The sequence below is a fragment of the Bos javanicus genome, chromosome 1 (genome assembly GCF_032452875.1).
Source record: "Bos javanicus breed banteng chromosome 1, ARS-OSU_banteng_1.0, whole genome shotgun sequence".
Classification (NCBI taxonomy): Eukaryota; Metazoa; Chordata; class Mammalia; order Artiodactyla; family Bovidae; genus Bos; species Bos javanicus.
The window spans coordinates 117,162,520-117,179,293 of NC_083868.1; the positions used below are offsets into that span (position 1 = coordinate 117,162,520).

Below are 16,774 nucleotides of genomic sequence, written 5' to 3' on the forward strand. Positions count from 1 at the left end.
CATGGGATTTTCCAGGCAAGAGTACTGGAGTGGGGTGCCATTGCCTTCTCTGAGCCTAACAAGTTATAAAATTAACCATCACAACCATCAACATTCTTCATTATGCCAGTTATTAAAGCTACAATTCATTCAGCTAATAGGAAGAGACATACTTTTAAATTTATCCCAGAAAGAAATCAAACCAGTCCTTCTTCAAATTGTGTAAGGTTTCTGTGTGCTAAAATCCATATCAAGTTGGCCTTGATATGGCCAGTTTCCTCCTCAACCTACACTTTACCCAACAGTAGTTGATACTGTTTTTCAATATCATCATGATGGCTTTTAGTCTCTTTGACTACACATTTCCAAGGAGGCAACACAGCATAAGGTGCTATCACATTCCACTAACATGATATCTCTCATCAATTAAATTATCCCAGTTGCTTTGATACAGATAAGTAATTGCAGTCCTTTTGTTTATAAATCTGTGTCTTGGATTAAACATTCATGGTATCCATACAGTGAAGAAAAACAGAGAAGTGTTCCACCCCTAATGAAAGTTTAATCGTGATCTGATAGCAAGGTCTTACAAAAAAGCCCAGAGCTGCAACTGTGTGGCATGATCTCCTCATTGGTCAAAAGGTAGGGACTGCACACCCGTCACCTGGGCATCTTTGCCAGCCAACTCATTTCACTGCCAGCCCTCTCTCTCTCCCATTTGAACAACTTCCTTCTTCCAATTCTTTACATTATCTAATAATTATGGAGCCCTCAGAAGAGGCACAAAACTCCCAAGAGCTGGATTTAGAGGAGATAACTAGAAAGCTTTTATTTCTTGACAAATGGAGGGAAATCTTTAGTTATCACCGGTAAGATGTTCTCATTTTCTCAATCCTCTAGAACCAGAGGGATTTCTTTTTTTAAATTTTATATATTTATTTTTGGTCTTTTGGGGGGTCTTCCTTGCTACACTGGTTACTCTCTCACTGTGGTACGCAGGCTTCTGATTGCAGTGACTTCAGTTGTTGCAAAGCATGGGCTGTATGGCTCCTGGGCTTCAGAGCAGAGGCTCAACAGTTTTGGCGCACAGCTCCAAGGCATGTGGGATCTTCCTGGATCAGGGATGGAACCCCTGTCTCATGCATTGGCAGGTGGATTCTTTACCAATGAGCCACCAGGGAAGCCTCCCTAGAACCAGGGGGATTTTATGTGGCTAAACAACCAGCTTTTACGCTTGCTATGTGAGAAGTCTCCATTACAGATTTACATTTAAAATGCTTCAGGTATAACTGTTTGCAGAAAAAGCATCCCAAGCAAAGTGGAGGTTGAGGAGGTTTGAGGGAATAAGGGTTGAATAGAGTGAGTAATTTTCTTGATGTTTTCTCTTTCATTTATAGGTTGGGAACCAATAATACAACTTCTCAGGTAATTACTTTTCTCAAAGCCAGAGTTTTTTCCTCTAGTTGCTTCTTCAAACAATCACATTAACAGCATAATCTCCATTTATTCTGTGCATGTAATGTCACTCGGGCACTTGGCATTTAATGTGTGAAAACACAAAACTGGAAACCCTGTTGGAGATCTTTTCTTGTGCTTTCTTTTTTCATAAAAATCTCTTCTTACTTTTACGAGCTACTTTGCATCATTAAAAGCACCATATGGTTATTATTAAAAAAAAAAAATCATATGAGAATCTAGAGTTCCTACACTTGTGCAACAGCACTAGACTCTGACATCCAAGTGCTTCAGTGATCCTGAAGAAAAGTAGTTCTGAAAATAGTTATATTGATTCAGCTCCTGAAAAATTGTTTTCCTTCACTATCTTCAAACAAGGAAAAGATGACTGAATTCAGATGTTAAAAGGTATTTTAAAATCTGTTATACAATATAAGATGAAAGATGTTTTCCTCTCCTGTCACCTGAAAAGGTTAGAAGGTAACGGGCTTTGTATTTCAGATATTAATTCAATCACTGAACAAACTCTGCACAAAATATTAAGGTGATTTTCCTGGCACTAATGTATAATACAGTCAAACAACTGAATTATTAATATTTTAACTATAGCACTAAAGCACCTTGCTCCAAGTAACATAAGATCAAAAACCTTATTATTTCTGCTGAAACTCTCTTAGCCAGTCTACATTACAGTCAGAGAGAGAATACTTCTATTTCAGTCCTAGAAGTATTAAATGGAGCTAGCTATCGTTTGGGGGAATAGAACAGTCAAAAGATAAAACAATCTTTGCAAGGAAAAAAATAAACAAATGTTGAGTTAAGCTTTCCACAAGGTGAGGGAAACCCCCTGCTACAAATGTAAAGATTTTCCACGTAATTTACAAAATGCATCTTATCCCATTAGTAGTCTATGACTGGGATGCTATGTTTCTGAGATAAAGTATCTTAGCCTCTAGGAATCCAGAAAACAAGGAAGGCAGTTTCCTTCATGTTTCAGCTACCAATTTGTCAGACATGTTTCATGACATTAGGATAGAAGTCTAAACCAAGTGGAAGAAGAACTGATGCTATCTTATATTTAAATGCTATAAGAATCAGTTAAGAAAAGTAAAAATGGATTTTTTTTTCTTAAAGATGGGAGTGGTTTTTTTTAAGGAAGAAAATCATTGCACTCACTTGCTAGGGATCAGGAATCTGAGAGTATTAAAAGAAGGTAACCTGACTTTGTTTATTGGCCAGTTAACAATATAATGGGAAATACTTCGTATAGACTAAAAAGATTCACTCATTGTTTATAAAATGTTGTCTCCTCAAAACAAGAGACAGTAACATTTACAACTGTCTATAAACACAGCTTCAAGTCAAGGTCTTGATAGCATTAATTATGTTTCCATAGTTACACTTAACCTCATCAAGTCACATAAAACTTGGGAGAACCCCTTTGACACAGACACTGGGGTTTTTCTGCCTCTTTTTTATCTATTTATGATCATTTTCAGACATCTCTAAAAGGGAGACAACATTTTATGAACACTGATATTTCAGGGAGCAAAAGAAAAGAAGGAAAGCAAAGGAAAAGGTCATCACCAGCTGTTTGCTTTGTTTTTTGGTGGTGGTGGCATTTTACACAGAATCATGAAGGTGACCGTATATCTGCTGGTGAAACTGAAGATGGGACAGGAAGGTCTCAGCCAAAAGGACAAGGACATTTGCCATCAAGTCGCCTTTGTTCTGTTCCCAAACCCTCTATCATCTCTTCAAAATCAGGCGGCTTTCCTGTCTCCCTAGCAATGGCCACGGTAAGTATAGCTTGTCAATTAAACATGAAACGAAACGTAATCTTCCCCAAACAACAAGGCTGGGGGAATCTAATCAGCTGTCATATGAGAGTATTATGGAAGATAAGACTACAGACAGTTGTTATTGCTAAAGGAGAATATAATGAAAATGACTTATGCGTGGTATTTTTCAAGGACACTGGTGATGTTACAGTCTTTCCTTCCCAATAAAGAGTCTCTCTTTATTGACTTCCTCAATTTGACCGATAAAAGTGAAGGCATGAGGGTGTTAAATTCAAATAATTGACCATATGAGGTAGGATGGGGTAGATGATAAAGATGGCAAAGGTGGAAAAACGAGGTAGATGTGGGAGAAAGGACCCCTGTGCCATGTGGACAGGAGGAAGATGGGGAACCTTCCCTGGCTCAGTCCCGCAGCAAACACATGATCCCAAGGAGGAAACACTTTCTGGGGTGGCAACTAATAGTCAGATTTGAAGAGAACCTAAAAGTTTGAGAATCCAAGTGGATCTGGAAGCTGCTGTTTCCAGGGACCATTTGCTCCATTCAAACCTTGACCAAGGTGGGGGCGAGGGGCTGAGGCAGAGACCCAGCCACATCTCCTTGTGTGGGCTGGGGGCAATGTCTTGACAAGTGGCCAAAGGACCAGCTGTCATGGTCAATGAGGTGTTGTTGGGACCTGGGGAAGCAAAGCCAGGGATCAAGGAAAGGAAAAAAAGCACCAGTGAGGCTGAGCGATCTTTCCAACAGGATTGTCCTCCAATATCGCCCTTTCAATCACAGTGAACATCAGGGATAATTTCTCCATATTCAGCCCATCCCCTCAGACTATATTATAGAGACATAGGCAGAGGCCTCTCCTTGAGGCCCTAAGAACAAAAGTAGGAAGAGGTACTTTCTTCCTGAGGACATGCTGCCCTACACCTGGGTATACTCTCAGAACACACCCAGGACCAGCCTGACCATCCAGGCAAAGACCAGCAAGGCTGCAGTCAGGCCACCATGGACAGAAAGTTCTGCAGTCTGTGCCCCATAGGCAGGATTCCTGCTGGGAGTGGGGATGGGGGCCGGACCCCTTTATGGGGGAACCTCACAGTCTCCACCTGCCTTGTGAGCCCAGAGGCCAGGCTGGCCCTTACTGCAGTATTTCCAACCTCAACATAACCCATAACTGTTCCTCAGGCTCCCAGATGGGACATCATCACACACAGCCTACAGCCCCCATGTTCTTCATCTTCACGCACATCCTCACAGGCTCCATGGAGCAACTCTCTCCACTGCTGGAGTTATGGTACAAACGTGCTGGGAGGCACACATGCTCTGTCTCATCATCACAGATCTTTCTGCCTCAACCCACCTTCCCCCTTATGCTCGAATGCCGGATGTCCCAGGCAGACAGGCTGGCAGGGCTCTCAGAGATGCAGTACTTGGCTCATTGGTGGCCCAGCCCCTGGATGGTGCTTTAACTTGTATCTCAGGCATCTAGTTTACCACTCTCCTTTTGAATAATCAAGACAGGTAAAGTGTCATCCTGTTAGAGTCTCCAGCCTCCATGGTTATTCTGCCTATGATGCGCTATAGGAACAGTAGTTAGGGCAACTGAAGTCATCCCTCAGTATCCTGGGGGATGGGTGTCAGGCACCCCCAGAGAAAACCAACGCCCACCACACTCAAGTCCCTTATATAAAATTGCCTAGTACCATCGGTCCCCCAATATCCTCAGGGACAGAGGGCTGAGTGTATCTGTATTTTACTGTACAAGGTCTTTAATGAACAGTTTATTGTTGTTCAATCACTCAGTCATGTCCAGCTCTTTGTGACCCCATGAACTGCAGCACACCAGGCTTCCCTGTCCTTCACCATCTCCCGGACTTTGCCCAAACTCAGGTCCATTGAGTCGGTGATGCCATCAATCATCTTGTTGTCTGTCGTCCCCTCCTCCTCCTGTCTTCAATTTTTCCCAGCATCAGGGTCTTTTCCAATGAGTCAGTTCTTCGCATCAGGTGGCCGAAGTATTGGAGCTTCAGCATTTGCATTAGTCCTTCCAATGAATATTCAGGGTTGATTTCCTGTAGGATTGACTGATTTGATCTTGCTGTCCAAGGGATTCTCAAGATTCTTCTCCAACATCACAGTTCAAAAGCATAAATTCTTTGGCGCTCAGCCTCCTTCTGTACGGATGGTCCAACTCTCACAAGCGTACATGACTACTAGAAAAACCATAGCTTTGACTAGATGGACCTTTGTTAGCAAAGTAACATCTCTGCTTTTTTTTTTTTTCTGTCTAGGTTTGTCATAGCTTTTCTTCCAAGGAATAAGCATCTTTTATTTTCAATCTTTAATAAAGAAGTATTACTGGCCACCAATGAATTTCTATGGAGAAGGTCATTTTAAAATTTACACATATCAGGAAACAGGAAATAGACTACCTTTTATATGCAAAACAGAGAAAACTATGATTCTATACTAGTACTGTATTTGCCTGCAAATGCACACGGAATTTTCCAGACGATTTCCTAAAATGTGACAGTAGTGGCGGGGGGAAGGGGGGGAGGGACAAAAGACTTAGGGCAGGGAGAAATCTTCTTAGCATAGCTTTTTGTGCTCTCCGGATTTTGAACCATGTGCATGGACAATCTATTTTTTAAAACACCATTATAGGACTTCTCTGGAGGTCCAGGGATTAGGACTCTGCGCTTCTAAGGTGGGGCACGTGTGTTCGATCCCTGGTCAGGGAACTGAGATCCCACATGCTGTGTGGCACAGCACACCCACCCCCCACCCAAAAAACCCCAAAACTGCATTTTTTAAAATGCCTTTATGCATTTTAAAAACGGGGCGGGGTGGGGCGTGGTGGGGGAAAGAGGCAGTCACCGATGTTTCCAAAGTCTTCTAGTTTCTCTCTATACTGTGGAGGCCAGTGAGCCTGGGTCTGAATTCTCCCACTCGTCTACAAATACAGACATGATGCAATTGGAGACCTCCTCGGTAACTTTTCCAAGATAATTCTCTCCCTTTGGAAGAGGCTTGGAGACAAAAGAATCAGACTTGATGGAGTGTTAAGGAAGTCCCAGAAGAAGAGAGAATTGATTTTTCTTCAAAAAAGCTGAATTTGGACAAATTCCAATTATCAGGACCAGATGATAGTGTGTCCTTTAAACAACAGCAGCATTAATTAAACACACCCTGGGATTTCAAGATGATGAGCCTTGGGACTCTGAATACGCATGTCCAGGAGTCAGTGTAGAAGCTTGATCAGACCAGTTCTAAAGGACATTTCGGCAGTGTAGCTGCCTGGCAAATTTTCAGAGTGATTGGATCCTCATTCTCACATGAGAGCGCCTTTTGTCATCATCCTGCTACTCTCGCTGTCCCCCTCCACTTGGAATTGGGATGCATGGGACTTCCGGACATTGGCACATGCTTTTTGCTGGGAATCTGTTGAGAAAGTAAGGGGTGGGCAATGCACACAAGGCCCCTTCGCTGTCTCTAATTCTCCTGTTTCTTGCTTTTTGCTGCCCTATATCCAGTTCCACAGCCTTCTCCCTTCCCCAGCCTCACATCTTACAGTGTGTGTGGTGGTGTGGTGTAATGAATGGCCAGCCAGGCTGCTGACCCAGGTGAGGTCCTCGGATAAGGAGAGAGTCCTCCTCAGGGCCCATCCCCTCCCCCTATCTCACCCCCTCCCCTCCTCCTCCCCTCCACAGCTGCTGATCTTCCCACCAGCAGCAGCTTCCATCCTCCTCCAGAGCCAACCCTTCTGCAGGACCCAGCCTGGAACATATTCTTCTTGCCTCTTTTATCAGCAGCCAGTAAACAAAACTAGGGGTTTGCCTAGTGGTTATTTGGAATGCCACCCAGCAGGATCATCTAAAAAATGTAATATGGGAGATCAAAATATTCTGGGGGAGACCCAGAAGAATGACGCTCTAACAGAGGATAACAGGCAATGGGTTGGCTTTGAGTTACCAGAGCCTGGTAACTGATAATTAGTCCTGATGATTGGAATTCGTCCAAATTCAGCATGTTGTTATTGTTCAGTCGCCCAGTCATGTCAGACTCTTTGTGAGCCCATGGATCGCAGTACACCAGGCCTCCCTGTTCCTCACCATCTCCCAAAGTTTGCCCAAGGTCAGGTCCATTGCACTGGTGACGCCATCCAGCCATCTCATCCTCTGATGCCCTCTTCCTCTACTCTCAATCCTTTCCAGCATCAGGGACTTTTCCAATGTGTCTGTTCATATCAGATGACCAAAATACTGGAGCTTCAGCTTCAGCATCAATCCTTCCAATGAGTATTCAGGGCTTATTTCCCTTAAGATTGACTGGTTTGATCTCTTTTCTGTCCAAGTGACTTTCAAGAGTCTTCTCCAGGACCACAGTTCGAGGGCATCAATTCTTTATTGCTCTGCCTTCTTCACGGTCCAGCTCTCACAACTGTATGTGGCCACTGGGAAGACCATAGCCTTGACTATACAGACCTTTATCGACAGAGGTCTGGCTGACCTTTGTCAGCACAGGTCTAATAGATGGTCTTAAGTAGATGTTTATTTAATTAATTAATTAATTAATTCACTGCCTCTGGACAATCTCCAAAAGAAGCTTCTCGGTACAGGAGAGTGGATATCATCCGTGTGCCCCTTCAGACACTTGTTCTACCCCTTGCCACTCTGCTTACTGCCCTGGAGACTGAGCTGTACTCACTTCATCAATAGGGCTCCCTCCTCTGACTTCCTGTTGAGTTTGAACAATGGGAGCCCTGGAGGGAGGGATGGGAATTAAGTCAGGTTGAGCAAGCTGGCAGAATCCCTCTCCTTTGAAGGCAGTGCTCCCCTAGGACTCTTTTCTTCCTTTCCCACCTCCAGGTCTAGGAGACATAACAACTTCTCATTCTTGGTAGCTCTGGCAGTCTACATTAGCTCTTGTGGTTTCCCCACATGCAGCCATCATCTTTGTAAACAGTCCCTGAATTAAACTTTCCTCAAGTCAATTATCCTGACTTGAGTGCCATCTGTTTCCTGCTAGGACCCTGACTGGTGCCAGCTGAAAGGTTTGTATTTGAGATCTGGCAGTACCATTTACTAGCTATGTGACCTTGGGCATACCACTTCACTGCTCTGGGCCCCAAGTGCTTTAACTGTAAAATGAAAGGGCCAAATTAGATTTTTATTCAACAAATACTTCTTGTGAGCCTACTGTGTACCAGGTACTGCCCCAGATGTTGAGAAACTGACAGTGAACATGACCAGGTCTAGAGATTGCCACTCTACTTGGTGGGCTGATTTAGAAATGTCTTCGGACTCACTAGGTCTACATTCTCTGATTCTACAATGGTCCAGCAATTTCTAAAGCAGGAAAGGATTCAGGGAAGGAGCTTCAAAGAGAATTATTCCACTTCAAGTTGTGAAGTATGGTGATGTGGCTGAGCAATGAATAGAGACAGGTGGTCACAGGGAAACTCTAAGCCCAGGGACAAGAGACAAGGCAGTCAGGGTAAGGAAATGAATCTGTTGGGAAGAATGATCTGTGGATGCGTGCATGTCTCTGTGTGTGTGTGTGTGTGTGTGTGTGAGAGAGAGAGAGAGAGAGAGAGAGAAATAATGGTCATCATCCTTATTATCATCACAGCAATCAGGAAAGAGAGGTAAGTATTCCTGGAAAACTAACAAAGTAAAGCGAGAAAAACTACAAACCCCACTTGACTGTGTTAAACAATAACACTCATTACAGTCATTTATTAGGACCATTTACCATTTGTGTCTGGGAGAAGGCAATGGCACCCCACTCCAGTACTCTTGCCTGGAAAATCCCATGGATGGAGGAGCCTGGTAGGCTGCAGTCCATGGGGTCGCTGAGGGTTGGACACGACTGAGCGACTTCACTTTGACTTTCCACTTTCATGCATTGGAGAAGGAAATGGCAACCCACTCCAGTATTCTTGCCTGGAGAATCCCATGGACGGAGAAGCCTGGTAGGCTGCAGTCCATGGGGTCGCACAGAGTTGGACACGACTGAAGCGACTTAGCAGCAGCAGCAACCATTTGTGTCTAGTTACCAGGCAGCATAAAATATATGTATCATTTACTGCATGTCAGGTTAATCTTGTTATAAATTATATTGATGTAAAAGTCAGTGTTGAGGGGGATAAACTGGGAGAATGACATAAACACACTACTATATATAAAATATATATAATATAAAGATACTCTGGGTGGGGAAGTATTTTTGGAGAAATATTTCCAGTATTTTTGCCTTGAGAATTCCACAGACAGAGGATCCTGGCAGTCTCCAGTCCATGGGGTTGCAAAGAGTTGGACACAACTGAGCGAGTATCACTCGTATATAAAATAGATGTCTAATAAGGGTCTATTGTGGTTTTCCCTGGTGGCTCAGATGGTAAAAGAATTTGTCTGCACATGTAAAATATCATGTATGAAACGAGTTGCCAGTCCAGGTTCGATGCACGATACTGGATGCTTGGGACTAGTGCACTGGGACGACCCAGAGGGATGGTATGGGGAGGGAGGAGGGAGGAGGGTTCAGGATGGGGAACACGTGTATGCCTGTGGCGGATTCATTATGATATTTGGCAAAACTAATACAATTATGTAAAGTTTAAAAATAAAATAAAAAAAAAAAAAAAAAGAATTTGTCTGCAATGCAAGAGGCCCGGGTTCGATCCCTGGGTTGGGAGGATCCCCTGGAGAAGGGAATGGCAACCCCTTCCAGTAATCTTGCCTGGGAACTCCCAAGGACAGAGAAGCCTGGCAGGCTACAGTCCACAGTGTCGCAGAGAGTCAGACATGGCTGAATGACTAACACACACACATACAGACACACACACAGGGGCCTATTGTATAGCACAGGGAACTCTTCTCAATACTCTGTAATGACTTATATGGGAAAAGAATCTAAAAAAAGAGTAGATATATGCATATGGATAACTGATTCACTTTCTTGTACACCCGAAACTAACACAACATTGTAAATCAACTATACCCCAATAAAAAATTTTTTTTAAACTTAGGGTTACATAAGTAAGGTGGGTCATCTTCATTGCCATGCTGGCCGGTGGGGGCTACCCCGAGCAGCCTGTAGCCCCTCTGCTCTAGGCCTCCCCAAGATGCATTTGGATGGCAATGCTCCCTAAGTTGGAAGGGGCAGCTGGTAACATAAACAGGAGTTTGATTTGGCTTACTGAATTTTTCAATTGAATTTGAATTCTAAGCTTTCTTAGTTCTGACGGTCTTAGTCTGTCACATTAGCCACGGTTTCTCCTCCCTTACTCCTGCCAGTCTCTGGTCTTTTTCCATCTGGGCTGGAACTTTCTTCCATGCAGCATAAGACGTTCCAGCATAGACACACTGTGTTTTCACAGAGGTAATAACAGCACTTATGGTTCCCAGAGTCCTTTCCATACATCTTCTCTTGCAGTGGGATAGCTTTCCATTTTAGGGATAGGGGCTGAGCCAGGGGTTATCCCAGTTTCAGAAGAAGCAAAGAAAGTCTTAGGTTTGGAAATCTGTCAGCAAGGAGCAGAGCAGGGGCTTCTCAACCCTGGAGTCAGGAGTGAGCCATTTTCCTTCTTCGCTATGCAGTCTTGATGTCAAAGAAACACTTTCCATCCATATGCAGTCCTCTGCCCAGGAGTTGGTGACCCTTTTTGGCTAGAGTGCACACCGATTCTGTCTTCCAAGAGCAGCCTTTGTGTCTTCTGCTCCCTCCCCTTGACAGACACGGGACACATCATTTTCCCTTGAGTGCAGTTTGGGGCTCTTTCTCACTCTGAAATGTATCTGCCTCTTTTTCTCTGTTGTTGTTCAGTCGCTAAGTCATGTCTGACCCTTTGAGACACCATTGACTGCAGCATGCCAGGCTTCCTTATCTGTCACCATCTCCTGGAGGTGATGAGTTTGCCCAAGTTTATGCCCATTGTATTGGTGATGCCATCCAACCATCTCATTCTCTGTGGTCCCCTTCTTCTCCTGCCTTCAATCTTTCCCAGCATCAGGGTCTTTTCCAGTGAGTTAGCTCTTCATATCAGGTGGCCAAAGTATTGGAGCTTCAGCTTCAGCATCAGTCCTTTAAATGAATATTCAGGGTTGATTTCCTTTGGGATTGACTGGTTTGATCTCCTTTCTGTCCAAGGGACTCTCTTGGTATATACAGCCTTTGACGGCCTTGCTGTACTCCTTTTTCTCTGTCGAGACAATCTTTTCTTTCAAAGGTAGGAGCCGGGTGGCCAAGAAATAAACTCCAGCCACAGGTGGCACTCGTTGTAAAGAATCTGCCTGCCAATGCAGGAGATGCAAGAGACATGGGTTCGATCCTTGCATCTGGAAGATCCCCTGAAGAAGGAAATGGCAATCCACTCCAGTATTCCTGCCTGGAGAATCCCTTGGACAGAGGAACCTGGCGGGCTACAATCCATGGGATCACAAAGAGTGGGACACAAATGAAGCGACTTATCATGCACGGACACATGGAAGCAGACCCTGGTCGGACATTGATAAGACTGTTCCAGATGCATGCTTCTCCTGCATGTGTCCTTCTTGGAAACCATCAGGGTTTGCTCTGCGCACTGCTGAGAAGAGGTACTCTGGCTCTGGATCAGTTGTGCTCCATGTTCCATTTGTCCACACTCTTCAACTAGCTCCAAATGCCTGAGCGTGCTGTTCAAAACACTCCAGAATCAGATTCGAGGTACTTTCCAGTCTGAGCTTCCACTGACTTTCTGCCCCATGACCCTGGAACACACACACAGGCAATGTTCTAGCCTCACTGAACTGCTCACTGTCCCCAGATACCCTGGTACCATGTATGTGCATTTGTAGGTCTTCCTCTCTGCCCCGCCTCCCCTCCTTTACAAGTGACAGGCCATTGTGTGGTCTGTTGCAGAGTGTGGGATGTGTCCCTGAGCTGGAGTATGGGGTGTTTGGGGCTGCGGCAGTAAGTGACATTGAATAACATGGAGTTGCATCATGGAAATTCAGGCCCCTCTTCACTCTGGCAGTCCAGGGAGAAGACCACTTAAGGACATATTCACATCTTCCTTTGTAGCTCAGTCAGTAAAGAATCCACCTGCAATGGGGGAGTCCATCTGCAATGGAGGAGACTGGGTTTGATTCCTGGATCAGGAAGATCCCTTGGAGAAGGAAGTGGCAACACATTCCAGTATTCTTGCCTGTGAAATTCCATGGACAGAAGAGCCTGGCGGACTACAGTCCATGAGGTCACAAGAGTCAGACATGACTTAGCTACTAAACCATCACCACCATCTCCCTTTTTAATTAAAAAGAGTGCAGGGCTCAGTCAGAGACTTCATAGAAAATGGTTTCTAGCATGATTCAATAAGATCATTTTATTTCTATTATATATTTATGTATTTACTTTTGGTCACTATTCTGTACAGTTTTTTTTAATTTTTAATTTTATTATAATGTTATAGAGCAATTTTTATTGCTTTATAATGTTGTGTTAGTTTCTGCTGTACAACAACATGAGTCAGCTATATGTGTATATAAATCCTTCTTTCTTGAGCCTTCCTCCCAGCCTCCCCCATCCCACTCCTCGAGGTCATCACAGAACACTGGGCTGAGTTCCCTGTGCTATATGGCAGCTTCCCATTAGCTATTTCACACATGGTAGCATATAAATGTCAACACCACTCTCTCAATTCGTCCCTCCCTCTCCCGCTACTGTGTCCACAAGTCCATTTTCTATGTCTGCGCTTCTATTCCTGCCCTGCAAATAGCTTCATCAGTACCATTTTTCTAGGTTTCGTGTATATATATGCATTAACATACGGTGTTTGCTTTTCTCTATTTTTTATTATGGCAAGTGACTTTGATTCCCCATTAAGGGCATGGTGTAAAGGGTCCTTTTAAATAATTAAATAAACATTTTAAATGTTTTCTACATTACCAAAGAGTGGCCCAAGCTAATGAGCGCTATTAAGTCAACAATGATCAGCACATAAAAATGACAGCAGTCCTAAGGAAGGCACATACAGGGTTGAAGCTGGGAGGCGGCTCAGTGCTGTTAGACTGGGTGTGCATCCCAGCTTGGCTTCTTCTGGCTGGGTGATCTTCTGCAAATACTTTCCTGTTAAAGGAGGATAATTATAAAATGGTCATTTCATAATGGTCAATTTAAATGGTCAATTATAAAATGGGACCCTTCTCAAAGAATTAAATTAACATAATGAACTCAAAGCACTTAGCGCAGTCCTGGGTGCACAGAAAATGCTCAATAAATAATAGATGCCATTTGCCAGCATTCAATGCCACCTCTTCCACGAAGCTTTCACTGACTGCTTCCGTCAGAAGTCGTCTTCACTCCTGGCACTTTGTCTAATGGAATGTCACACATGCTTTATTGGACATGGTTGCAAGGTTAGACTCTTTACGCATCTGTACCCCATACAGGACCTAACACATACTCAAAGATTCTTGTGTCTCTGGTTATAAAGGCATTCCCTTTTTGTCATGTGTTTGGTTTACAAAGGCTTGTACCAAGCTTTCTGGGATTTTCTAAAAGACCCTCTCTAATCTCAACATGCTGCAGAGTATCCAGAAAAAATCATAAAGATTCTAGGGCAAGAACAGAGGCTGCTTGTTGAATACCATTGACACCACTATCACACTCAGGTTACAATCATAGAGGCCTGCCTATTCCCTTTTTCTAAGCAAGAGAGAAAGACCCAAAGGCAGGAGAGGTAGAGGTTCCAGAGTCATGGATGGAGGGACAAGAGGCATGAGAACAGAACTGCAGCCTCATCATGGATGGTAAGAGCGAGCAGGGAAGATGGCTGGCAATGGAGGGTGAGACAGACACAGGGACAAAACTCAGACGGGGGCAACAGGTGCAGAGTCGATGCTCTGGGCCTTCAGGATAAAGTGTCCTAAGTGAACCTGATGCAAACCTTTTGCAGAGGGCTGGACAATCATGCTCAGAGGAACAGAGTAACATGCTAACCTGACTCTAGGAAAGGGACAGGCCCACCTCCGTGATTCCACCACCTGGCTTAGGGCTATTTGCTAAGGGCTGTGTCTAGGAAGAATACCCTTTGAACCATTTGTTCCCTTTTTTTCAGAAACTGCGCCAGACCCTCTTTGGAAATACCATCCAGGTCTTCAGCTCTGACTGGACAAAGGCCTATTTCCAGTTTCATGAGCCTTTTTCTGACCTGGCTTTCGCGTTGCAAGTGGGAAAGGTAAGTGCAGGTGATCTCTTTTTTAATCCTATGCTCCCTGTGTTTCCTTCCATCCTCCTCCATATAAATGCATGTTTTCATTATAATCAAATGTAGAAACATGTTTATAATTTAAAATGTAACCTTAAATGATAACAGAATTAGTGTGTTGAAAATTCTAAGACACTATCAAGAATGTAATAAAGTCTCAAACTCTTCCCTATCCTCTTCCAAATTCTGGTTTTCCTAGCTCTTCTTTCAAAGTCCTAAGCATCACTAAGAATTTAGAGGTAGAGAGAGATCTAGGAATTTCTAACTTGTTTTATTTTTTTTTTAATTTTATTTTATTTGTAAACTTTACAATATTGTATTGGTTTTGCCAAATATAGAAATGAATCTGCCAAAACCTCAATAATTCATATCATTGGTCATTAGCCACACAGAATTTCAAGAGCTAGCTGACTAGTTCCTTACTTCCTGCAAATCTCAAAGTTGAATATGAGACAGGAGCACAGTGAAGGCAGGACAGAGGAAGACAGACAGCCTGGGGTGCTGGCTATAATGCTCCACGGAGAAGCAAGTCACTGCAGGTTCTAGTCTGGCCATGGCACCCGGCCATAGTCCATGGAGAGGTGTGGCATTGTAGAGTGCAGTGTCCCTTTGCTAAGCCTAGGGATGCTGTGCATCAGGAGGGAAAAGGCTGCCAAGAAGAATAAATGATGACATCCATTTCCAAGAGTTCATTTTTATAATGTGGGCCCTAAGGGTTCCAATACCATTCATTGTAAAGCCCTGCTCCTCACTATTTATCCACTCCCATTTCAGGGAGGTGTCCAAAGCATTCAGATGGCTGTACAAGGACCCATCATTAAATACCTGCTGTTTACAAGGAAGGGAAAAGACTGTAACTTCCTCAGGTAAGAGGCCTATGAGAAAGATGAGAAAAGAATTAACCATGTTATGAAAAATTTTATGGGCTAAATAATCACCAGGGAAAATCCCCTGGGTTGCCTCAAGAAGGAGACTTGACTCAGAAGGCAAAAAGTGGGGACTTACCTGGCAGTCCAGTAGTTAAGACTTTGCCTTCCAACGCAGGGGAAACGGGTTTGATCCCTGGAGAGAGAGCTAAGATCCCATATGCCTCACAGTCAGAAAACCAGAACATAAAACAGAGGCAATATTGTAACAATTTCAGTAAAGACTTTCAAAAAACAGTCCATATTAAAAAGAATCTTAAAAAATAAAAAGAGACAGAAATGGTCCTGGTTCTCCCAGAGGGGCTGGATTTCACAACTGGGGAGGGCTCGCCCAGAGTCCCCCTCAAGGTTCAGCTGCAGGAATAATGCTGACAGGTTTTATGCTCCACCGCAGACCACCCTGGCAGGTAAAATGAAGCACCAGGTCTCCAGGTGGGCTCCACTGACAACATTTGATGGGAAGCCCCAACCTAACAATTCCAGAGAGAGAACAAAAGGGGTGATGAAAAGCCTCATAACTGGAGAATTCACCCTCCCGTTTAATCAGGCTGGCAATGCCGTGTTTGGTGGCTGCCTATTTTTTTAAAAATCAGTTCAAATTATTTTGTTCTTAGATGTCAACAAGCCCCTATCATGTGCAAGGTTATATGATTGCTATTAGGAGAAACAGAAATAATTAAAAGGCACCTACGTATCCTCAAGCAGGATAAGTTATCACCCAAAACAGGAACTGAATACTCATCTATCCTAAGAACATGAATTGCCAGGTTCCTTAGAAGCAGAGCCAAAGACGGGAATTCTTTATGCAGGTTATTTATTAAGTGAATGAATGTCCTCAGAAGAAACCCATAAGAGAGCAGAGTAAAACAGGCTCAGGAAGGAAGAGAAGTGGAGGAAGCAGGTGGTTGCCAGTGATGGCTAGGTTCCGCCTGAGCCATGGGAGCTCTCGGCAGTGGGGCACTGCTCCACCTTCAGATAAGGGGTGAGGCCTTTTCACCTCTCACTCCTGCTTAGGCATCTACTATGTACCCTCCTATGGGAAGGTGGCACAACTCCTAGTCACTTTCAGGGAAGATGGCTCCAGGTCTTCAGAAAGTTTAGAACTACGAGCCGCTAGCGAAAGTACCCAAAGCAATGGCAGGATGTATCCACCAACTGAGTAAGAGATCCCAAGAAGTCTAGATGAAACACATACATTTGCTATACAAATAGAAAGCATTTAGCACAGTACTTGGTATTAAGTCAATGGTAATGAATAACAGCTACGATCCACTATCTCCATGAAGCCTTCTTGAATGTTCCCAGGTACAAGTTCTTTCTCCTTCCTCTGTAATTTCCCAGCACTTTGTTTTATTCTCATTCTACCTTGC

At 43.8% G+C, this 16,774-nt stretch overlaps 1 protein-coding gene across 1 annotated transcript in view; it reads left to right on the forward strand.

Moving 5' to 3' along the window:
* The first annotated feature begins 615 nt into the window (after positions 1 to 615).
* Positions 616 to 16,774, forward strand: part of MINDY4B (MINDY family member 4B) — a 42,479-nt gene continuing 26,320 nt past the window's right edge. The window contains exons 1-5 of the mRNA XM_061418904.1: positions 616 to 848; positions 1,377 to 1,404; positions 3,066 to 3,233; positions 14,329 to 14,448; positions 15,253 to 15,344. Coding sequence (XP_061274888.1) covers positions 742 to 848; positions 1,377 to 1,404; positions 3,066 to 3,233; positions 14,329 to 14,448; positions 15,253 to 15,344 — 515 coding nt within the window. The 5' untranslated portion in view covers positions 616 to 741. The remainder of the gene's footprint in view (positions 849 to 1,376; positions 1,405 to 3,065; positions 3,234 to 14,328; positions 14,449 to 15,252; positions 15,345 to 16,774) is intronic.